General features: G+C 40.6%; 2 protein-coding genes across 2 annotated transcripts; both read left to right on the top strand.

The window, feature by feature from the left end:
- Positions 1-98: 98 nt before the first annotated feature.
- On the top strand, positions 99-13,606 carry haus2.L (HAUS augmin like complex subunit 2 L homeolog). The gene is given in 6 exon segments (NM_001091726.1): positions 99-324; positions 1,387-1,479; positions 10,446-10,515; positions 11,147-11,279; positions 11,630-11,738; positions 12,413-13,606. Coding segments are annotated over 6 exon segments (669 nt in total). The 5' UTR covers positions 99-234; the 3' UTR covers positions 12,587-13,606.
- Positions 13,607-18,778: 5,172 nt separating this feature from the next.
- Positions 18,779-22,973, top strand: acot2.L (acyl-CoA thioesterase 2 L homeolog). The gene is made up of 3 exons (XM_018231049.2): positions 18,779-19,954; positions 21,140-21,342; positions 22,172-22,973. Exons 1-3 carry the CDS (start codon positions 19,441-19,443, stop codon positions 22,772-22,774), a joined length of 1,320 nt encoding a protein of 439 aa, XP_018086538.1. The 5' UTR covers positions 18,779-19,440; the 3' UTR covers positions 22,775-22,973.
- Positions 22,974-25,134: the final 2,161 nt, after the last annotated feature.

Raw genomic sequence — 25,134 nt, 5'->3', positions numbered from 1 at the left:
CACATTCCTCCCGGAAATTGCCCCTCCTTTCTTCCTTCCCAATAGTCCGTAAACGTCAGCTCACAGATACCCCGAGAAACATGGCTGACATAGTGAAGATGCATTGCCACCTAAAACATGGCTGCATTATGTGAACATCGTGAGGTCATAAGTGTGCGCAGTGAGCTTTCAGCTGATTGGTTAGCGAGGTTTAAGCGCCTGTTTTTGTACACAGGGGCAGGCCGAAGTGTATGAATGATGGCAGCGAATCCCTGGAGTCCCGTGCAGCCCTCCGCTGCTTCCTTGCTACTAGAGAAATGTTTAGCAGCGGGCGTTTTATCGCAGGTACGTAGATTAGCCTAGGTTGTACTGATAACATCTACGGTGTCCATTGACAGACAAGAATACAGTTTCAGAACGCAGTTGTAGATCTTTGGCCAATCAGGATCTCAGGGTTTATAGTAGGCAAGAATACAAGGTGATTCCTAAGCTGTGGGGAAAAAAAATGAGCAGGCACTTCCAAAGATAACTCCTCCAGGCAGACTTGTGAAATAACGGGTAACAGGCAAAAAATATTTTCAGCAATAGTCCTATTCCTTCTTCAGGCTCACTTCACGATCACTTTGGCCAGTTTTAGCCCCCTTTACAGTCCTGCACCAATTACTTATTGCTTTACGTTGTGTATGTGACTGACAGAAAGGCCTTGCACATGCCCCCCATAGTGTAACATTAACGCTGCAATCAGTGTTGGACTGGGGTGACAGGGGCCCACCAGAGAACCTTAGGCTGAGGGCCCACTTTCCAAACTATTATACCTCCTCTCCACACTCAATCTCTTTATACTTCAAGTCTCTTTTCTCTACATACTATACTCTATTCTTCCATTATTAAGACTCTTTATTCCCATAAAGAAATAGGGAATGACCATGAAATAGGCCAAATGGTTAGAAGCAAGAGGCCCACTGACACCTGGACCCACCGGGAGTTTTCCTAGTATACCGGTGGGTCAGTCCGACACTGGCTGCAATGTCATTAAGGTTAAATAGTGTATCTCAAAGTAAAACAAGTTGTCAGTTTTTCAGTCTTCACAGGTGTCCCCTGTGCCAGTTCTAGTAGTCTCTATCCGTAGTGCAGATGTCTTGGTAAAAGTTCTATGCTGCACATGTGCTTGCCCAAACCCAGTGGGGATGCTTGGAAGTCTTGAAGAAAATTGTTGAGCCTCTTTAAAGAGCTCACCAGACTGGTGTCAGTCTTTGGGGTAGAGGAGCAATAGGCTGGGGTAAGAGGTAAGTGACAATAATCACTTGGTGGGCAGCTAATAACTTGCAACCTCATGACGTTGTTTACTTCTCATGTAGCTGTTGTCCTTCATTTCAGTCATAACAATCCGTAATTGCTGTTTTACAGAATGCCCTTGACCAAGCACAGCTGGAGGCACCATGTTTCAGTCATGCGGAAGAACTCCAAAGAATAACAGAAATCAAGGCTGAGATAAACCAGGTTAATTGTGTGTCCTAACAATATGTTATTTTAATTAAAAAAAAAAGACTTTATAGGTTGCATATTACAGTATCTTATCGCTCACATAATCTTATGTTAAAACATAAAACGACCCATATATAAATGAGTCTTCTGAACAGTTTGATACCTAATATGCGTAGGTTTACCAAAGCAATTGGTGAAAGAGATCATAAAAGTGTGTATGCAGATTTTCATGGCAGACACTTTTTTTTTTGATTCTTGGAAAGCACACATTGTGATGAATTCAAAATAAGTAATTATGTCTTTGTACTAAACTGCAAAGCACTACTAAAGTGATTTTTTTTTTTTTTACTTTATTTTTAACTTTTTTTTCCCCAAATTTCCATGCGTGTATTGCATCTAATAGCAAACATAGTAACATATTAGGGGAAGGAGAAGGGAAAATAAATGGAAAGGAAAAAAGAATAGACAAAAGCAAATTAAGAAGATTGATAATTTTTTTTTTTTGCTATGCAACAAGACTGCTAGATATTTATCAATGAACCAGTGTCTGAACACCATTTAAAACAGAGAGGGAAAGTTGTTGAGTCTATTTTATGCTTCCCTTGAGGAGCCCGATACCATCTTTCTCTGTCATCATAGGGGGACACAGGGACGATGGGGTTAAGCTCCACCCTCCAGGAGGCAGGACACTTACTAATAAATTTGTGGGCGTGCCTAACCGGCTTAACCCCCACACTCCAGCTTATCCAATCAGTTTTTTAAGTGTCCTGTTACCAGGAGGATGGACGTCCAGCGATGTTAGTCAAGGATGACTACTCTCTTTCTGTGGTCTTACTCTGGGCAGCGCATGTTTGTCCTTAGTACAGTCCCAGTATTTCTCCGCTCACCGGGGTCATTTCTAGCCGCTATAGGCTATAACGACCACCCAGACGTATCCCTGCTAAGTTTGGCGATGGCAGATGGTCTGGCCGGGATGGGCACGAGGTGAGTACCTGCCTTGGGCATAACAACTCACCTCACAGGTCTGGCTTGGCAGCCTCCCCCCTAGCACGGTAGCCCTCCCCCCGTTCCCCCCCTTATCCTTACTGTTTTGGTAAGAGGTGCAGGGCGTGCTCCTGTACTGGCCGGTTCTTTCCCTCCATGCTGTGTCTGGGCGCTCGCTGCGCCTTCTGTCTAAGTGAGGAGACGGCTGAGGGGGGAGAGGGCCGGATCGCGCTGCGCTGGAACGCATGCGGCGTATGCGTTCCGGCGGCCATCTTGCGCACGTTGTGCGCATGCGCGTATGCGTTCCAGCGGCCATTTTGCGCACTTGTGCGCATGCGCGTATGCGTTCCAGCGGCCATCTTGCGCATAGTGCTTCTGCTGCGCACCGGATGGTCCATTTCTCCGCTCCTGCAAGTGCTAGCGAGTTGTAAGCGGTTGCTGACTGCCCCACACACTCCTACTTACCCAATCTCCATGGCAGAAGGTAGGTCAGAGGGGTTATTCACCAGGGCAGGGGGGAAGGCTGCCAAAACAGCGCAGATTAAATTTTTTGCCTGTGCCAATTGCAATGTTAAGCTGCCTCGAGGGCAGGGGGAGCCGCTCTGTAAGTCCTGTTTAGTGGGGCAGAGTACAGCGCTCATTTCAGAAGATGTTTCAAGCCCTCCAGCGGCTCAGCCAGAGAATCCTTCAAGGGAGAGTATTTCTCAAGGTCAGGGGCTCAGCTCAGATGCTGATGTGCCAGCACCATTGTGGGCCATTCATTTAACACAGTCCCTTGCTTCCTTGCAGGGTCTTCCCTCTATTGCTGACAATTTAGGAAGAATGTTAGCCAGACTTGATCAAAAGACTAGCTCTAAGCGAAAGCGGTCTGAAGAAACTAAAGTGCCTACTACGTCTATTCATTGTTTGTCTGACGAATCTGCAGCTGAGCAGGCATCCTCACAATCTGAGGGAGAATTACTTCCTTCTGAAGTTTCGTCTGGGGAGGAGGAAGAAACTGTGGAGGACCACAGAGATCATGATAGTCAGCATGATGTGGAGGGTATTATTAAGGGTGTTATGGATGTGTTGAATATATCACAAACGCCCAAATCCCAGGATGATTTGGGGTTATTCAAGAGGAAGCAAAAATCCGAAGTTTGTTTTCCTTCTCATGAGCATCTTCTTCACATAATACAAGAAGAGTGGAGTGTTCCAGAAAGAAAGTTTCAGACGACTAGGAAATTTTCTAAGTCTTATCCATTTTCGAAAGATCTGGTAGAAAAGTGGACTAATCCCCCAGCAGTTGATGCACCTGTATCAAGATTGGCCAAGTCCACTACATTGCCAGTCACAGATGCGGCATCCTTCAAAGACCCATCTGACCGAAGATTGGAAGGTTTTCTTAGGTCAATTTATTCTTCGTCTGGGTCAGCTCTTCGCCCATGCCTGGCTTCGGCTTGGGTGGCCAGAGCAATACAAGCGTGGTCCGAATCGCTTGTCAAGGACATCCAGAATGCAGTTTCCAGATACGATCTGTTATCATCAGCCAATGCGATAGCAGAGGCATCGGCTTATTTGTGCGACTCCGCACTAGACACAGTTCAAGTCACGGCACGTACTTCCGCTCTTTCTGTTGCAGCACGTAGAACATTGTGGCTGAAAAATTGGTCAGCAGATCTGAGTTTCGCAGGCGACGGGAGGAAAAAGCACTTTTCTTCCACAGGCCAAAAGTAAAACAACTACTACCACCAGACGGGGAAGGTTTTTTCGTGGCTCAAGTAGACGATACACACGAAGAAACAATTCACCACAGCGGTCACACTTTCGAGCCAAAACAAACGACAAAGGTCGCATGCATTGGAAGACCAATCGACCGGTTATCAAGCCCGCAGCAGATAAGTCTTCGTCAGCCTGACGGGGTACCCCTTCCGGAGTCGGGGGAGCGTATTGGGGGCAAGTTACTCCAATTCCGGGAGGTGTGGATCAACCATGCGTCAGACATGTGGGTGAACGAAATTATTTCCGAAGGTTACCACATAGATTTCTTAACCATTCCTGGCAAAAGATTCATCATGTCCAGGGTTCCTGCAGATCCAGACAAAGCTGCTGCCTTTCTAAATTGCATCACAAGTTTAGAACAAACTGGAGTGATTGTTCCAGTGCCACATTCAGAGAGATTTTCCGGATTCTATTCCAACATTTTCATTGTGCCAAAGAAAAACGGCTCCTTCAGGCCGGTACTAGATCTCAAACAGCTGAACAGGTTCGTCAGATCAGTACGATTCAAAATGGAGACTCTGAGATCAGTGATAAGAGGGATGGAGAAAAATCAACTGCTGATGTCTATCGATATCAGAGATGCGTACCTCCATGTACCAATCTGGCCGCCGCATCACTCCTTCCTTCGATTCGCATTCAGGAACCAACACTACCAGTTTGTGGCTCTGCCATTCGGACTCTCTTCAGCCCCCAGAGTGTTCACAAAACTAATGGCAGTATCGGCGGCGGCATTACGTCTGCAAGGGATTTCAGTCACTCCTTATCTGGACGATCTGCTTCTGAAAGCCAGATCAGAGGAAAAGGCAGAGGAAGATCGGAGCAAGGCAATCAGTCTTCTGCAGAATTTTGGCTGGACCATAAATTGGTCGAAGTCCAATTTGCGACCCAGTCATCACATGACATTCCTGGGTCTCGAGTTCAATACCATTACACAAATGGTGTATCTTCCGTTGGACAAGCAAATGAAGGTCATGAAGCAAGTCCGTCTACTCCTCCGAGATCAGAGTCCAACTGTTCATCTAGGAATGAGAGTACTGGGACTCATGGTTGCTACCATAGAAGCCGTTCCATTTGCACAGATTCACTTACGACCATTGCAAGCGAACATTCTAACGTCATGGAGAGGGGGAGCTCTCACTCGCAAGCTCAATCTATCTCAGTCGACAAGAGTAGCCATCCAGTGGTGGCTGCGACCGACCAATCTCTCCAAGGGTCAATCCTGGGCGACGCAAGATTGGAAGATAATTTCCACAGATGCCAGTCTGAGGGGTTGGGGAGCAACCTGGGACAACTTGTCTGCCCAAGGTCAATGGTCTCCAAGGGAGTCCAAACTTCCAATCAACATCTTAGAGCTAAGGGCAATAAGACTAGCTCTGGCCGAATGGACAGAGTTGTTACAGGCAAGTCCGGTTCGATTACAGAGCGACAATGCTACCGCAGTGGCGTACATAAATCGCCAGGGAGGTACTCGCAGCAAAGCGACGCTGTTGGAAGCTCAACAAATTCTCAGTTGGGCAGAAACCAACGAAGTACAGCTGTCCGCGATCCATATCCCAGGAGTTCTAAACACCAAAGCAGATTACCTCAGCAGAATTCGTCTAGATCCGGGAGAATGGGAACTTCACCCAGAAGTGTTTGCAAAACTAGTACTCCATTGGGGACAACCACAGGTCGATCTAATGGCGTCAAGAAACAACACAAAGGTGCCTCGATTCTTTGCTCGTTACCGAGAGAGACTGGCAGCAGGGGTCGATGCCATGACACAGAAGTGGCAGTTCAATCTAGCGTACATATTCCCTCCGCTACCCATGCTTCCACGAGTCCTCAAGAAGATCAGACAGTCAGACATCACGGTAATTGTGGTGGCTCCTTACTGGCCTCGGAGGACTTGGTTTTACGACCTTCAGGAAATGTCAATAACACAACCGATACGTCTCGAGAACAGGCCGGACCTTCTGTTCCAAGGGCCCGTGGCACATCACAACCCAGGGTTGTTCGCTTTGACGGGATGGCTGTTGAGGCAGACATCTGGCGAAAACAAGGGTTAACAGAAGAAGTTATTGCCACATTATTGAGAGCTCGTAAGTCTTCATCTTCAAAATCATACTACAGAGTCTGGCAATCCTATCGGAGTTGGTGCGAGGAGTTCAATCTATCCTTTCACAAGCTTAGCATTCCGAGAGTTCTGTCTTTCCTGCAGCGCGGGCTCAGGCGAGGTCTAAAACTCAGCTCTCTGAAAGTACAAGTATCAGCTCTGTCAATCCTATTTCAGTCCAAACTAGCCTTGAATGATACAGTACGCACTTTTCTACAAGGAGTGGCACATATAGTTCCTCCATATCAGCCTCCAGTTCCAGCATGGGATTTGAATGTTGTTCTTGAAGCCCTTCTGGATCCACCATTCGAACCGATGGGATCTATTTCAGATACTTGGCTTACCTGGAAGGTAGTGTTTTTAATGGCAATTACATCCACTAGAAGAGTGTCAGAACTGAGTGCACTATCGGCAGATCCATCTTTTCTAGTGTTCCACAAGGATAAGGCAGTCCTACGCACAGTTCCGTCTTTCCTTCCTAAGGTGGTCTCGTCATTTCACATCAACCAAGACATTGTTGTTCCCTCTCTCTGTCCGGAACCAAAGAATGATAAGGAACGTCGACTACACAACTTAGATGTAGTTAGAGCCTTACGATGGTATATTGAAAAATCAAGGTCTTTTCGACGGTCTCAAACTCTCTTCGTATTACCATCAGGGCCCAGGAAGGGTCATCCTGCATCTAAAGCTACCATTTCTAGATGGATCAAGGAGACCATCAGACAGGCATACATGGCCAAAGGGAAGATTCCACCGGAGGGAATTCGAGCTCATTCTACAAGAGCAATCGGAGCTTCCTGGGCTTGGCGTAATTCAGCCTCATTGGACCAGATTTGCAGGGCGGCTACCTGGTCCTCTGTACATACTTTTTCAAAATTCTATAAAGTTGATATTTTTTCTTCAGCTGAAGCATCTTTTGGGCGCAAGGTGCTACATTCTGTGCTGAAGTAATGGTTAATTCGTTTTCCCGCCCTGCTGTTTTGGGGGCTGCTTTGTTAAGTCCCCATCGTCCCTGTGTCCCCCTATGATGACAGAGAAAACAGGATTTTTATACTTACCGTTAAATCTGTTTCTCTGTGATCAATAGGGGGACACAGGGCGGCCCGCCCTAAAACTTTTGTTTATTGACCGTTTGGTCATGTCGGGATAATTCCCTGATTTACCTTCTACGTGGGTTATTATTATTTTGATTATTACGTAATCTTGTTACAGCTTTTTTTGTGACAAACTGATTGGATAAGCTGGAGTGTGGGGGTTAAGCCGGTTAGGCACGCCCACAAATTTATTAGTAAGTGTCCTGCCTCCTGGAGGGTGGAGCTTAACCCCATCGTCCCTGTGTCCCCCTATTGATCACAGAGAAACAGATTTAACGGTAAGTATAAAAAATCCTGTTTTCAATATAAAGGGAAATTTTGAAAGAAAATTCTGAAAATCTCTTTAAAGTTTGTTGTTTTCAGCATCTTATCTTCCACATGACTTTAGGCATTAAGAATTTTTTTTGCTTTCCTGGGGCTCTTTCCAGCTGTCCAGAACTGTCACATCTATAATTGGGAATCATCACATGCATAGTATAGTGTAGCCTACTGTTTTGGCAAGTTACAATAAATGCAATAAATAATAGCCTTTTGTACCTTGACCCAAAATTGAAATTGAAAAAGTTTTTTTCAAAGTTTTTTGAACAGATAAAAAAACAGGGGAAACTACATCTCCCATGATCCCCTCTGATCACTATTTTTGCATATTTTTACATGTTGTTAGAAATATATATATATTCTTTTGAGGAGCTGGGTTGTTGTATTGTGGCCTGGTGGGGTATTAAGCCAGAGGAGCGATGAAAAGAAGACACGGGAGAGAAATATACTAGCCTACATTACAATACACAGAAGATCGAGAGTTATATGCGCTAAACCGGAAGTGAAGACGCTGGAACGCACAAGCTGGAACGCATAAACCGGAAGTGAAAGCGGAAATCAAACGAACACGCTGGAATGGGCTTTAAAAGGAAGGATACAAACAAAGATGGTAGAGACGCCTCTGAGGAAGCTGGTAGCATCCAGCGAAACGCGTTAGGCATAGTTTGGGGGACGCAACAACCTGGACCAAGGCACCTGGAGCGAGCAGAAAAGATTTTTGGAGCAAGCTGGCAGGACTGCCTCTGGGGACCCCAGAAAAACTGTTTGTTGGACTCAATGCGCAAAAACCCGCAAGGGAAATGTGAGTGTAAATTTTAATTGCTTTTAATTATGTTTTAAATAAACGGTGTTACACTATCATCGGTTTGTATTCCTACTTTGGGAACCTGGAAGGAGTCGAACACTGGAGGAGAAACCTGAGAGAGCTTCATATTAAACGCATTATACCACGCTAGTGGTTTGTAAGTAGGCATTTTATATAGAAGGTGGAGGCACCTGCATCCTTGGAACATATTCCATTTTCACAGGAAAAGCACTCTTCCGCCCCTCTGTTCACTTGAATTGCCACTTTCATTCACTAATAGCCACCTGAAGGAAAAGGGGAAAACACATCCACTTAACATCCAGTGCAAGCACGGGGTGATATTCTACATTGCAAACGTATTGCGCTATTTTTGTTTTTTGTTTTTTATTTCTGTTGCCACAGGCGCTGATCGCTCCCTATACATATTCCCTCTTTTGGGGGTTTATATATATTCGATTTTGGATTCATGTACAGTTGAGAGACTGTGAAGGGGTCGGCAAGAAATAATCTAAGAGACTGACATTTTTTCATTGGGCTGCATTTTGTAAGCTTTATTGTTTTTACCCAAAATTGTATCCTGGGTCTCATTAATCTCCCTCTATAACTGTACATTTATTGTGCTTACTGCGGCCCTATTAATAGGGTGAAAGTCTTTTGGATAAGTGCTTATCTATCTGTTGCTGACTGGATAACATAAGTTAATCTTTAAACTAGAAAAATGTGTTGCACTTGTAACTAGGTTAAAAAGAATATGCTGCATTTTTGTTCCTGGTAGAATGGTACCCTGTATGTTTAAATTAAAATCTAACTAAGAAAAAAAGGTGTTGGTGTTCATACATTTTGTATCTTGCTATAAATGTCTTTTCCTGCTTGAATGCTTTCCATTATTTACAGCAGCTTACATTCTATAATCATTGGGCTTGTGTATGCTAACTGCTGCTTAGAAACAGTTGTTTTTTTTTTTTTGTGGGCAAAAACTTATGGCAGCATTGTCATAATTTAGGTTTTTTAAAAGTGTGGATGGAAAACAGCTGAAAAAAATCTAGTTGTCATTGTGTAGCACAGTAAGTTATTCCTTTCTTTAAAGGAGACATAGAGCATTACTAAAAACCCTAATCCTAATCTTTTAGGCAGTAATGAATACTTTATGGTGCAGGTTTCATTTTGAGATAAAAATGAATGTTATCCTTAAAAATGGCCCCTTTAGTTGAGCACCCTATATATCTGATATGGCCTCTGTCTGTTAGGATGAGCCCACCCTTCATTTGAAACACAGACCCTGCCAGAAGCACAGTAGGATCTAAGCCCTGCAGTCACACAAGCAAAGAGAGGCTTAAAGGGGTTGTTCACCTTTATATTATATTTTACCATGATGTATTGTAGAGAGATAGTCTGAGACAATTTGCAATTGGTTTTTATTATTTGTGGTTTTTGAGTTATTTAGCTTTTTATTCAGCAGCTCTCCCGTTTGTAATTTTAGCCATCTGGTTGCTAGAGTTCACATTTCCCTAGCAACCATACATTGATTTGAATAAGAGACTGGAATATGAATAGGAGAGGGACTGAATAGAAAGAGGATTAAGAAAAAGTAGCGTTAACAATAAATGTGTATCCTTGCAGAGCATTTGTTTTTAGATGGGATCGGTGACCCCCATTTGAAAGCTTGAAAGAGTCAGAAGAAGACGCTAAATAATTCAGAAACTTTAATAAATTAAAAATTAAGGCAAATTGAAAAGTTGCTTAGAGTTGGCAATTCTATAACATACTAAAAGTTAACTGAAAGGTGAACTACGCCTTAAAGTTCTCTATCAGGTCAGTCTATCTGCTGCACATTCTTATTTTTTACACAATATGTCTCCTTTAAAACTGCTAGATTAAAAAAAAAAACAAGCAGTACATTTAAATTATTATTTTAAAATTACAGAAGAGCTTGGAACTGGAATTGCTAAGGCTGGAGAAAGAAACTGCAGATATCACTCATCCTTTATACCTTGGTGAGTAGCACAGGCCTATTATATTAACTGAATTTTTGCAACAACAGACTTTTCTTTTGAGTCCCACCTCAGAAAGGGGCACTGTACCCCTTGTTCAACAGACGTATGTGAAGGCCGGCCCGTAGCCCATGGGTTGGGTGGGTTCGAGCCGACTTCCACACCCCTGCGGGTGCAGCCTGAGCTTTACCATGTGCCCACCCTGACCACAACCTTACTATGCCCCATTTCTGCTTCCAGACTTTCCTTTTTAAAGACTCATGTCTGCGTGCCCAACCCCTCCCATGATGTTGGGGTGGGTTGGGCGCGGGTCTAAAAATATGAAGGGTTAGGGTCGAGTGCTGGTAACAAACAGGTGCTGTTTTGCTTTTTAACTTGCTTTCCTTGTTATGTAAACTTGTGACCCCAAGTTAAAGATGAATGTGTTATAACAACAGTACTCTGCAGTGTAGTACAGCGTAGAATTATACACCCGTTAAGTCAACTGTCATTATGTTTGTGTAAAAGTCATTAATGTACTTCAGAGAGTAAACATCATTCCCATTTAAATTAACATTGTTTGTACTTGACATATCTTTCTCCTCCTCAGCAGAATGTTGCTTTATTTTAATTTGTGTACTTCTTTTGATTAAAGGGCAGAAACATCAGGCACTGCAAGCAATGAACAGCCACTTGGAAGCAGTACTTAGGGAAAAACGCTCTTTAAGGCAGAGACTGGCTCAGCCAGTTTGCCAGGAGAATTTGCCCATTGAAGCATCCTATCACAGGTATCATCATGGCTATAGCCTTTGTTTGTGTTCACAGCTCGAAGCCAACTTTAGGGTATCACAACGGGCATTCCAAGACCTCGAGCTGATATATAGGATTACTAATGCTAATAATACTAAGAGTAAATTTACTTTAATATGAAAGAACATGTGCTGCAAAACTAACTGATTCCATGCCTGCTATTCAGATGAAAGCAGATCCCACCAAAAATATTTTTTTAATACAATTGACATTTAGGTTTTATGTGTGTTTGCGTCTGCTGAGGTCACTTTTTTTTATTTGCCTTTCATATGTTTAATTGAGGGTAAATTAGAATTAACACAAGCTTTTGTTTTCTCCAACTTGCTAGGTTCACTGCAGAACTATTGCCGCTTGCAGTAAATTTTATTGAAAAGCTGGAAATATATATTAAGACTATCCAAACTATTCCAAAAATTCCAGATTGCGCTAGTAATATGGTAAGTAAAGTTAATGGCTACAGTCATAAAGCAGATTGCTTATAAGTTATTTAATCAAATATGATGCACCTTTCATATATTTAGCATTAAAGAAGATTTTGGCCTTCAGTGAACTCCTTCCTATATTGTTGCTATTGCCAAAATAAGCATTTTTGCAACATACATTAAAAAAAAATCACTGGTTTTCAGTATGCACTGTATTTGATTTCTAAGTAAGCTCTTACCCTATCACTGGGATGCAGGTTAAGTCTGGAGAAGTTTGAACACCCGTGTCTGAAGTTATGGTGCATGCCCCATCTTTTGTTTAAGTATTAGTATACCATTGGCAGCTTACTTAATTTTATGTAAAGCTTAAAAACCTTTGTCAGTTTCAGCAGTAAACTCTAAGAGGTATTGCACACAGGTATACTTTGTTGGTGTTTATTATCGCACAGGCAAAAGAACTTGAGCAGCCTGTCATATAGTTCACCGCTAGGTCTGTCAGATTTCATTTAACCGCATGGTTATTCCACTTCTGCCTTAAAAAAGAGAATACAGGAAGAGAATTTACCCATGTGCAATAAACCTGAGTGGTTATTAGAAATATGCAAGTGGTAATATGTCTTGTGGTCTAAGCACCCACTAACCATATTCTTATAAAACAGGATTAACTGCTCACGATTCATTCTTTCCAGGATAATGCCTTAATGAGGATGGAATCTTTGGAAGCAGAAATGGAGGAGGTGACAGAGCAGATATTGACATGGAGAGAACAGCAGAAGACTGCATTCCAGATGAATTCAGATGCAAATTCCAGTTGTATAACTGCACAGACATCATATTTATCTATTGAAAACCTGCACCCCTAGTAGCAGCACATTTTGTATCGGCATACACCTTTTGAACTTTGTTGCCTAAAGAACATCAATAGAAGGACAGGCTCCCTGCAAATATAAAATATAAGCAAGAATTTTGTAGCTATGATCCTTATTAATGTGGCCAAGTTGAAACCATTTTTCTTAGCCTCCTTGAGTTTCTGAATATTTATGGAGTAGGCCGCTGCTCCAAAATGTTTAGGAAGTGCTCAGAACTTAAGTTGTTTCATTAAAATGCTTTAATACATATTATTTTATAACTTGTCCTGTTAGGAGAAAGCTATGTACCTGTTAACAAAACAGAGTAGCCCAGCAGGGTTGCCAGCCACCATGTCCTAAGTCCTCTGCCCAGTTCTCTGCCTGCCAGGAGCACACTTACAGCCAATCTGGTCTTCACTTATTGTACATACTCCAGGTCGGTCACTGGAAAGCTGGAGAAAAAACTTCAAGGACCCGACATGCCAATTGCCATCCCTACTGTGCTGTTGTGCAAACAGTACATTTCTGCAGGGCATGTATAGCTATACATGATGCAACTTTCTTTTAAATATACAGGTATGGGATCCATTATCCGGAAACCCAGTATCGTGAAGCTCCAAAATTACGGAAAGGCCGCCCCCCCATAGACATTATAATCAAATAATCCAAATATTTAAAAATTATTTCCTTTTTCTCTGTAATAATAAAACAGTACTTTGCACTTGAATATATAATGAATTCTTATTGGAAGCAAAACCATCTTATTGATTTTATTTAATGTTTAGATGATTTTCTAGTAGACTTAAGGTATGAAGATCCAAATTACGGAAAGATCTCTTATCTGGAAAACCCGATGTTGGTGAAATTACTCGTGTGAACAGTTGCTGTTCTGCAAAGGTGTCTTTCTGAAGCCTAGGAAAGAACCCAAACAGTAAATTATGTATTGATTATAGACCGTGATTTATTATTCTGAGCTTATTTTTCTAATATTTTTTACTTTTTTTTTTTTAATAAAAATAAACTATATCTAAAGCATTTTCAGTATTGGATGCAACTTGGTTATAGTACTTCTTTGCAAGTATGACTTTTACATGCCCGAGCAAACCAGCTGCTGTGGGTATATATTTTTTTTAAAAATCAGTATGTTGCTGTGGTTCTTGTGTCACAGCAGTTTTATCTCTTGGACTTTAAGGTGCACTGCTGCAATCTGGACTTCTTGGGTATTATTTCTGGGCCATCAACTTTACATAAACTTTGCTCCCTAAACTAGTTATTTTGAATTCTAGCATCTAGCAATAGTGTCCATGCTGGGACTATATAAAGACACTACTTTGTACCTCCTGTTATCATACCTAATGCCTGTGTGGATCGCTACTACTAGATATTAAGCTATCACATTAATTACTACGGTGAGGAGGCAATGATTTATATGTATTTGGAGGTACCAGAAATCAGTGCAGACTGAATTCACGCATCCCACAACCCAGAAGAAGAGTTCATCAAAGAAGTACACCATATCATTTCCAGGAAGTAAGTTAGGAGGGAAGCGTTGGGAAAAAAAAAGTTGTTGAGGAGGATAATGGAATAAGGATTGGAGACAAGGGTGACATGAAAATGGCCAGGAACAGAAAAAGGAATAAAAGACGAAGCCACAAATGGTAAATCACATGTGGGAAGGGGAAAAAGATGGCAGCGTGGTATTGCAAAATATAATTGGAAATATTGGTGAAAAGATAAGATTAGAGGGGGTAGGTAAACGCAAGGAGATAAACAAGTATGCAGAATAGTAAAGCAAGGAGATCTGGTAAAAAAAAATAAAACATTTTCAGAATCTAGCAATGGGGGAATAATTAGAATTACATCCCCCAGGATGCCCTCTCCTTGTAAAGGAGGTGGCCTCATAGTATTTTGGGTATTGCTGGTTTTATTTGGAGAGTAAGCGCATTTGTAATATGTGCGAATTGGGTGTCTGGGTTGAACAACATTTTTTTTTAAACTTCTCTTTATTTTTCACGGTATATCTCCATACAAAATAAAGGCATATATCGTACATTACAATCTTATTGTCACATCACATAATGTCTTGAACAACATTTTTGATGGTAATCAATCAGGAAATTGCAGATCATCCTTGTTCCCAAATATCTTCTATTTTAGTACGGCACTCTGTTTTGTAGTCCTTCTGAGCAATGATTGCACTTCCTAGCTGCTGCTTCTTGGAGCTTCATATAGAGCTATTACTTTGGGAATCAATACATTCTTCTGACACATTCTGGACATCTGGAAATATAGATTAGGCTTCACATGCAGTAAAAAATGAACCAGCAGCTAAAAATGAAAAGAACAGCTTCATTCCAACCAGAAATCCACAAGGAAGATTTGCGTTTCCCTTATACAGCAAAGGTTTTGCACCTCCAATTCCTTTTAGCTACTTGTTGGGATCTACTTGAATATCATATTTTGTATGACTGTCCCTGAAAAATTCAACTTAACAGGACATGGCATTTGAGTCAGACCTTTTCCTATTGCTCTAAGTACTGCAATTAAAGGGGTTTATATGCATTTTAAAAATAATGCACTGGTACAAACTGTGTGTTTGCTTCAGTTTATATAAATAAGCTTCTGTGTAGCCATGGGGGCAGCCAATCAAGTTGAATAGAGCTATAGGGCACAAGTTTTCATAGAAGATACGGTAGAGAAATGTATATACGAGTTTGGGAATCATACACTGAAAGCAGAATACCTGCCATTTGCAATTTTTATTCTGCGTCCACACAAAACGCAAAATAATGTGGACGCAAAATAAAAATTGCTATTGGCAGCTATTCTGTTTTCAGTGTGTGATTCCCAAACTCGTATATATACTGTTAATATAAGCAGGAAGCCAGTGATGGAGCCTCCAGGGAACCACAATCTACTACTAAAGTACGGCTGTTGTGTGCTATACTATTGTTGAAACAGTAGAGAAATGCCATTCACTGCTCCTTTATCATAAAATAGGACATTTATAGGTGCTGAATTAACATATGCAAGCTTTAATATAAAATATATGCTGTTTTATCGAAATTTATTAATAAAATCAAAATTTTTAAACTCCGATGAATGGAATGGACCCGAAAACTCAAATCGAATTCGATTCGAATTTTAAAAACTTTCTCTGAAAAAAACTTGAATGTCCGGAAGGCTGCAAACAAATCCATATTGATTCCTGGACCATTCCCATTAACTTAAACAGCAATTCGGCAGGGTTTAGGTCGAATTTGAGTTCTTAAAGGGCCAGAGAGAGTGAAAAATCGAATTTTAATTCGACCCTTGATAAATCTGCCCTATAGTATGTCAAAATTGTGTATTTTCCCTTTCCACTCTGTGCTGTCTGACATACTGAAGAGCTGCCACATCCCAAGTATGTGTGTGTATATATATATATATATATATATATATATATATATATATATATATATATATATATATATATATATTCTCACAAAACTGGAGCACTCATGTATACAAAAACAGCTGCCTGGGTGCAGTATTCAAAAATTATGTAAACCAAATACTGTACAAAAACCGCACTCTCAGGACTTTTTAAAGGTGCAAAAAAGTTCTGTTTATTTATAAAGTGCGGTTTATAGAGTGCGGTTTTTGTACAGTATTTGGTGTGTATATATATATATATATATATATATATATATATATATATATATAGATAGACAAATACAAGATTCCTCTGCACTCAACCCATTATCAATATATTTAAGACAGCGACATTTTGTGCATACTGCTACTGAAAAATGCCTTACCCTTTAAACAAAACTGGGATTGTTTGTCCATATATTGCAATATATTTAAGCTGGCCAACTACGTCAAAGTCATCCCATATCTGGCCAGTCCTATGCTCAATTTTCATCTGATTCATTAAGAATTCTATGGTTTAATTATACATTTTATAAAAGGGACGAATACGTTTTACCTGCAACTTACTAGCTGCTTTCAAAGTAAAACTCCCAAACTTGGCTGCCCTTTTATTAGACACCAGTGGGATCACCTGACTATAGTTGGAGGGGGTGGGAGCTACAACATGGAGCTGGTCACTGCTCCTGTATAACTATAACAAACAAGGGAAAGTTGTGCTCACCACTAGTTTTTAAAATCATTAGGCGGGGTGCAATGAGGGTGTGACCACAAAAAACATATAGACAAATACAAGAGTCCGCTGCACTCAACCCATTATCAATATATTTAAGACAGCGACATTTTGTGCATACTGCTACTGAAAAATGCCTTACCCTTTAAACAAAACAGGGATTGTTTGTCCATATATTGCAATATATTAAAGCTGGCCAACTACGTCAAAATGTCGCTGTCTTAAATATATTGATAATGGGTTGAGTGCAGAGGAATCTTGTATTTGTCTATATGTTTTTTGTGGTCACACCCTCATTGCACCCCCGCCTAATGATTTTAAAAACTAGTGGTGAGCACAACTTTCCCTTGTTTGTTTGGACTTTGGAAAATGAAGCGCCGCGAGTGCCATGCCGCTGGTGATTTTTTATTCTAGCAGGCAGGAGGCAGGGGAAAGCAGTTCAGAGAGATTAATAGCCCCAAAGAAGAGGCGATTAGTCCCCGGGCAACTAAATCTCCTCGAATCTCCCAGTGATACCTTACCCTTATAGCATTTCAGAACTTTACAAATACCAAATTACCAAACAAACTGAGAGAGAAAGAGAGTATTGATAGTGGATTTAGATGGTTTTGAAAAAATAAATGTGGTGTAACCTGAAAGGGTAAATCTGTGTTAATCTTCCGGTGAAAAGCAAGTCTAATCTGATTTGCAGTCTCAGATCTAACAGACAGCCCTGTGTTTAGTCATTGCCAAGCAACTGGCAGAACAATGACTGCTGAATAACATTGGGCTGTTCCCTGTAAACTAACGACTACATTGGTTAAATTGCAATTTCATCTACAATATGGAGATTTTCAGTGTACTATACTGCAACGTATTAACCTTATAAATAGCCAGATTGTACTGTTTATAACAGACAGCATTGCTTTACTTGACACTACTTTCTAAACAGCTAACAAATACTAAAATCCAAAGATGGCCACAAGCACAGCTGCTTTTGTGCAAATATTATGTAGTCAGTTGCAAGTATCCACTGAAGTAATCCACTGAAGCCCAGCAAGTTCCATAGTGTTGCAGTAACCAGATAGTTGCTGAAATTCCAAACTGAAAAGCTGCAATTATAAAATGTAAACAATAACAATTGCAGTCTCAGTGTGTCACTGACTGCAGTACTCCTGTTACTTTTTAAACAACAGTGCAATACTTTCAGTTCCCCAGTGAAAACAGGTCTGTTAATCAGATGCCTTGTCTTACATTGTTTCGGTAGTCATAGCCCCAAGGCAGAGAATAGAAATGGACAGACACTGCTTTCAATACAATTACCATTACTTATACAAATAACTGTAAAACCATAGAAACATTTTAGTGAATGAATATTGCAAAGTTGCTTCTACTAATGTTTTCTTTTATTAAGCAAATTTAAATTTTTTTGAGCTGATATTCCCTTTGAAGGGCAACTTCTCCTTTAACTAGAGAAATCGCAGCTCTGTGACAAATTAATAGAAGGCTAGGGGGCACAATTGTGCCTTAACATGGTACTAGCTTTCTTGTCAAACCGTAATGAAAAATATTAAAATACATGTTTGGGGTAATGTCAAATATGTTGGAAAGCCCCTCCCTAGAGTTGCCACCACTAGGGAGGGAACAAAAGGGGTGGGGCAGTGATGTTGGGGTGGGCTTGATGACATCAGAGGAAAGCACAATGATGTCAGTGGAGTTATGATGCTGTGTCAGGGTTATTGCATTACTAAGAAGCAAATGGCACAATTTCTGTTCAGTTTTCTGAACATTTTAAACATGACAACGTTTATCGCCACAGAGGCGTTAGCAACCCTTTCGCTATTTATATTCTGCCTGATGAGTAAGCCCAAACCTCTAATTACAGGCATGGGATCTATTATACAGAAATCAATTATCAAGAAAGATCTTCAATGCAGAAATGCAAATTTAGAAAAAAAATTCATTGAAAACACATAGGTATTTTTTCAATCCAGCTTTATAACTATGTAGCTATGATGTGCTTTTTTTTGTTTCTTTAATGATAAGAAAATAACTGCACTTCATAATAACTAAGTCATGTTAAAGTGAGTACCTTAGTATTTAAATGTTTTTATTTATTGACCATATTATTTTTCAGGTTTCAGAAGGCTGAACACCGAACAGAAAGTTGAGATCCGACCAGGCCTTAGAAAAACCAAACTGTTTGGGTCAAAACCGAACAGGTTGCAACCTTATCCCTCCCTCCCTGAATCCCACTACTCCCAATGACAGGAGGAATGGAAATCAACCAGTTGTGGCTGTAGTAATCTAATTTTCCCATGAGATGGCAGTGTCGCCTCTAATTTGTAGGTCTCACAAAATCAGTGGGAGGGGATAATCTATAGGTTAAGGTAGAACACGTTTGACCCTTGCAACGTGAGGCAATGTGCTACCAGATGCCCTTCACACCTTTGATTTGGAGGGCTGAAAACGCACACAAGGAGGCAAGTTAATCTCGTGCTAGCTAGTGTTAGCTATATACCAGGCAGGAGCTGCACTGCTTATCGAACTGAGTTGGGAACATTGTAAAGTTTTTGAATGCTGCATGATTTTTAATAAAGTGTGACTAGTACAGGTGTGCATCCACCAGAACCTGTGTAGCACATATAACACCTCCCAGTGGGGCAGCACATGTCACACAGCACAATTCTGCTCAATTTCTTTAACAAACACTTCAGTCATTTAAAGGGAAATACTGGCATAAAGCATGAAGTCAATGTTCTGCGTGCTGCACAGACCCCTGCCCAGAATTCTGCCTGCCTGTGCCATGTCTGTGTCTCTGCAGGTCACCCCTGGACATTGCCTGATTGATGAGCCCCTACAGGTGACAGTGTCTGGCCTAAGACCTGGACAGGAGGTGACTCTCCAGGCAACAATGACTGATGAAGGTGGGGAGGACTTCACTTCTTTAAGCCGTTATCGTGCAGGGAGCAGTGGCGAGTTGGATCTGTCAAAGTGCCCGGCTCTGGAAGATGGCAGTTTCACTGGGTTAGAGCCTGAGGGACCCCTGTGGGCCCTACAGCCCAAAAGCCCATTTAGGAGGTTTCTCCGGAAAGATGTGCAAAGCCCAATACAGCTCAAGCTTTCTCTGTACCAGGACCATGAACCCCTTGGGCCCCTGCTGGCCACTGCCACCCAGGAGAGGGGATTCATCGGAGAAGGAGTGAGCCGGATCCCTGTGCGAGAGGGCAAGGTCCGGGGCAGCCTCTTCTTACCACCAGGTGACTGCTTCACGTTTGCTATCCAAAAAAATCAATGCATATTTTGTCTTAAGTTCTCACTTGTATATAAAGTCAGTTAACAACTCTATATTATGAGTGGTGTGTGAGATAGAACAAGAACTTACAGTACATTTAATTTAAAAAAAAAAGTACATTATAAAGTAATGTAAGTGCTCCACATAGGTGGTCAGAAGCAGAAAGAGGATAGCAACTAGTTGTTATGCACAGCCTTGGTCCTTTCTAGGTTTGTTAAAGGGGACCTGTCACCCAAAAGAATTATACAAAATCCTATTTTATCACATTAGTCAAGCAAAATGAACTTTAATTACACTGTATAAATTATTTGAATCTTGTTTCCTTCAGTCTGGGAATTTAAAATGATAGCAAGCAGGCAGCAGCCATTTTGTGGACACTGTTTTTAAGGAAAGCCTTGCATCATCTCAGAATCTTGTTTGTGCACCAGAATGGGGGACCCGATGTCCATTTCCATGCCCTGGCTACACAATTAAATGGTAAAGAGAATGGGGAAATATGTGGAGAGCAGTGACATCTAGGAAGTGCTGAATGGAAAGTGAAAGTAATTGTCTGCCCATGGCATAGAGGAGGGGCAGACAATATTTGATTTACATCTGAGATTTTTAAATGAGCTTACAGCAGTAATGAATGCTTTAATAAAAAAATAGAAATTGGATTTCATGTTTAATTTGAAAAGGACTTTTATTATACAGATTTTTGTGTCTGGGTGACAGGTCCACTTGAATGACCCTCACGATGGAGCTGGTGAAATAGGGCTGACTTGCTCTTAGGCAGTTTGTTCACCCTCTCCCAAATGCAAATACCACCTGATACCACACATGCTTGTAGGCAGTGACATTAATGGCACATGTAACTCTGCAAATAGTGTGGATTTTAGCCTGAAGACATTCTAGTGTGCATTTTGAGGTTGATAGCCTCCACGTGTGCATTGTGACAAGTGTCTACAGCCATGTGCAAGAAATCAGCCTGAAATGTTGTTGCATGTTTCTTTAATAGAGAGGTTTCTTGCACCCATCCTCCATATCACAAGAGTAAGCTGTTTGGTCTAGAATTCTAGTGGAGGCCTAGGAATTGCATTTGTCTAAAAACTGTGAAGGTGCTTTTACTTTATTAAGTATAATAATCTGATTTGTCTGCATTAATGTTTAGGAAAGGGGCCATTTCCTGGTGTTATTGAAATACAAGGAGCTGGAGGTGGCCTACTGGAATACAAGGCTAGCCTTCTTGCCGATAAAGGATTTGTCACACTTGCTTTGGCTTACTATGGCTATGAGGATCTGCCCAAGCAAATGAAACATTTACGCTTAGAATACTTTGAAGAAGCTGTAAATTTCATGTTGAAACATCCCAAGGTGAGAACCCATAGAGGTGATGTGATAAGAGGAAACCCATTGTTAAATATTGGGTATTAATGTGTTTATTCTGCCATCATACAGTGTTTTAGGATAAAGGCCCTTTGTCAGACATGTCCACAAAATGTTGTATGAAATACAGGGGTTTCGACTTCTTCACTTGCTCTGTTAGCTGTTCAGCCACTGAACATTTTTTTCTCTTATAAAAGCAGTACAGTACATTTTATATTCCATGCAATGTTATTGCTTGTCTGCATGTTTGCATTAAATGGATCTATCTAATAGTGATGTATTGGTCTGCACAACCCGGACAAGTTAGGGCAGCCAATCACTTTTCTAGCGGGTTGTGTACAGTTGGCGGGCTGAACTTTTCCAATTTGCATCATTGGGCACTTATACCCCCAGGGACCCCCTGCAGCGCAGGGTCTGTTTCATCTGTAATTATGCCCCTGTAACCAGATGCATCCATGGTACAGTACATAGGTACTGATAGTTTGTCAATCCAGAATACACTACCATCTCGTACAAATTTATGGGTATGTGTATGGCCAGCTTAAAGTTTCAGATTCAGTTCAGCTGAATGCTTTGGAGACCTCATTTGCTAAAGATTATATGTGCAATGTACAAACAATGTGTGCAGCTTACACCACCAATCCCTTGGTACGCTCTCTCAGGAGACTCAGGCTGTTTACAAATCTTGTTTGGTTCCAAACCAGATCTTGAAGTTGAATCCCCCAAAGACTCTCTGTCTGCCTGCATATCAAATCTCTTGCTCTAAAATAATGTTGTGGTGCTTTTTCATTGCTAATATGTTTTCTTTTTACTGTAGGTTAAAGGTCCAGGGATAGGACTTTTGGGCCATTCTAAAGGTGGTGATCTTGTCCTCTCTATGACTGCTTTCCTAAAGGGCATAACAGCCGCAGTTGTTGTTAATGGCTCCCTTGCTAATGTGGGTGCTGATTTACATTACAAAGATATTACTCTTCCTGCTATTGGAGTTGATATGAGCAAAATTAAATTCCCCCAGCCTGGAGTGGCAGATATCATCAATATTCTAAACAACCCCCTTGAAGAACCTAACTGTGCAAGCCTAATTCCCTTGGGCAGAGCAGACAGCAAGTTTCTTTTTATTGTGGGGCAAGAGGACAAGAACTGGAAGAGTGATTTCTTTGCCAAAATTGCTTGTGACCTCTTGACAGAGCAAGGAAAAGATAAGCCAGAAGTTGTATGTTACCCTGGAGCTGGCCACTACATCGAGCCACCTTATTTTCCACTATGCAAGGCCTCCATGCACAGAGTGGTGGGTCTTCCAGTGATCTGGGGAGGAGAAATGAAAGCCAATGCCATGGCACAAGTTGATTCCTGGTACAGGATTCAGGCATTTCTCCATAAGCATCTAGATGCACATGGTGACACACCAAGCAAGCTGTAACCAAGTGACATTTGGACATCGCAATCCACACCCTACCATTGAAAGCCTACCTCTTTTGCTCTAGAAAACGTCCACCTAGAAATGTTGTCCTCTATGCAAAGGGCAAGTCCCAAGCCACTTCTTGTTGAATATCAGCTTGACATTTAGTTGCATCACACTGATATATACTGAAATGTATACAGCACTAAATGGGAAATATAATAAGGTCCTTATTTCATAATATTATTTTATTTTTTGAAGAAAAAAATATTCCTACATTTATGATATTCCTTCTCAGATGTAAATTGATGGAAGCTCATATATTCTTCCACTTGTACCGAATCCACCCCTGAATCCTTTGCGAAAGATTCGGCCAAATACCAAACCGATTCCGAATCCTAATTTGCATATAAAAATTAGGGGTGGGAAGGGGAAAACTTTTTTTACTTTTTTTTCGTTTTATGAAAAAAACGCAAGCAATTTCCCTCCCCGCCCCTAATTTGCATATGCAAATTAGGATTTGGATTCAGTTCGGCCGGGCAGAAAGATTAGAATCTGAATCCTGCTGAAAAAGGCCGAATCCTGGATTCGGTGCAACCCTTACTTCAACTGCCAATTTAACCTAGTCACTAATAAAATATATATGTTAAAAGCTCATAAAAAATCTTTGTTTTAAACCTCAAAACAATATATATATTATATTTTGCATATTCTATTATATGCCTAGTAATCCAAGATACGCTGATTTCTGAATTGATGCTTAAAAATGTAGTTAGTGTACTGCTGTGGGTTTTGAATCCCCATGAAATATTTTTTATTGCACAGGGTAGCTTTCCAAATTTAAAGAGATAGCACTAAATGTTAAAAACAGACAGGCAATGAATGTACGTTAGGGGCCTATTTATCATGCTGTGTAAAACATTTGAGAGAAACATTACCGTTAATGTTGCCCATAGCAAACCAATCAGAACTTTGCTTTTGTTTTCTAACTTGTAGGAGACTGTTGAAATCTAATTGCTGATTGGTTGCTATGGGCAGCAACATCATTGGTAATGTCTGTGTGATAAATAGGCCCCCAAGTGAAACTTGCCTGGTACTGAAAGGATTATTGCAGCATATGGGAAACTAAATATGATTTGTTTTTTTCTAGACAACATTGATGTGACACTGCAGTGCTGACAATTACATTTCATTGAGATCAGTTGAATGCAGAAGGTGACTTTTAGACACCATAGAAAAGTGCATCCTGTGGTGTTTATACAAATGGCCTGTAGATGCCACTGTGCTCAAGACTTATACTGTGCATACATTCTATACAGCTTGTGGTGATAGAGTTGCTTACTGTTGTGTAATGGCTGCATGAGCCTGCTAATATAGCACTGTTATACTCTACTCATCCTCGGCTACCAAAACATAACATATCCTGCTTTATACAAGTAAATAATATATATATTGTAAGCTATAAAGATATCAGAATTGTCATGACCATAAAAAGGCATAAGGCCAAAGGTGACTTTTAATATCTTAGTACAGATGTGGGATCTATTATCCAGAAATTACGGAAAGGCCATCTCCCATAGACTCCATTATAATCAAATAATCAATTTTTTAAATTATTTCATTTTTCTCTGTAAAAATAAAACAGTACATTGTACTTGATCCAAACTAAGATATAATTAAGCCTTATTGGAAGCAAAACCAGCTTATTGGGTTTATTTTTAATTTTTACATGAGTTTCTAGTAAACTTAAAGCACGAAGGTCCAACATTTATAGGATATTCAGATCTTTTGTGTATTATATCTTGATATTTTACAAGGGAGTACAATATATAATGCACTGTTTATAAGGATATATCTTACAGGATATTTATGGCTCTTGTGCATTATATATTAATTTATACTGTTGATTACCTGTTTTAATTTTTAAAAGTGAATGAATTATTATAGTAGGCTGGCCAGTCATGTATTTATTGTGGTTTGTTAAATTTATTTTGTGAAATGCAAAACCTCAATGAATTGATTTATTTTTTTATTAATAGTATAGTAGCAACCAATCAAGTTTGGGTCCTGACCTAGTGTATGTTCACAGTGTATTAATTGAGCCCTAATGTTTTATGACTCCATTAAATTGTGTTGTGGGTGTTGTTCAGTTAACCCTCACTAGTAATGGACTAAATTAATTAAATTGTTGTCCACCTGTCTGAATCCTGTACTGGTGTGTACTTCTAATTAACACTGTTGAATGTGTAGTTAATTTATAAATAGGTGTTTATAAATAACTTACAATTGTCTCACAGATTTACTTTAGGATTAAGGTTGCACAGCTAAATGTTTAGGCATATATTATATACCCATGGTTCAAATGGCTTTGGGTTAGAAAA

This window comes from Xenopus laevis, chromosome 8L (genome assembly GCF_017654675.1).
Source record: "Xenopus laevis strain J_2021 chromosome 8L, Xenopus_laevis_v10.1, whole genome shotgun sequence".
NCBI lineage: Eukaryota > Metazoa > Chordata > Amphibia > Anura > Pipidae > Xenopus > Xenopus laevis.
Note: the sequence above shows the minus strand (reverse complement) of the source record. Positions and strands in the feature narration are given on the sequence as shown.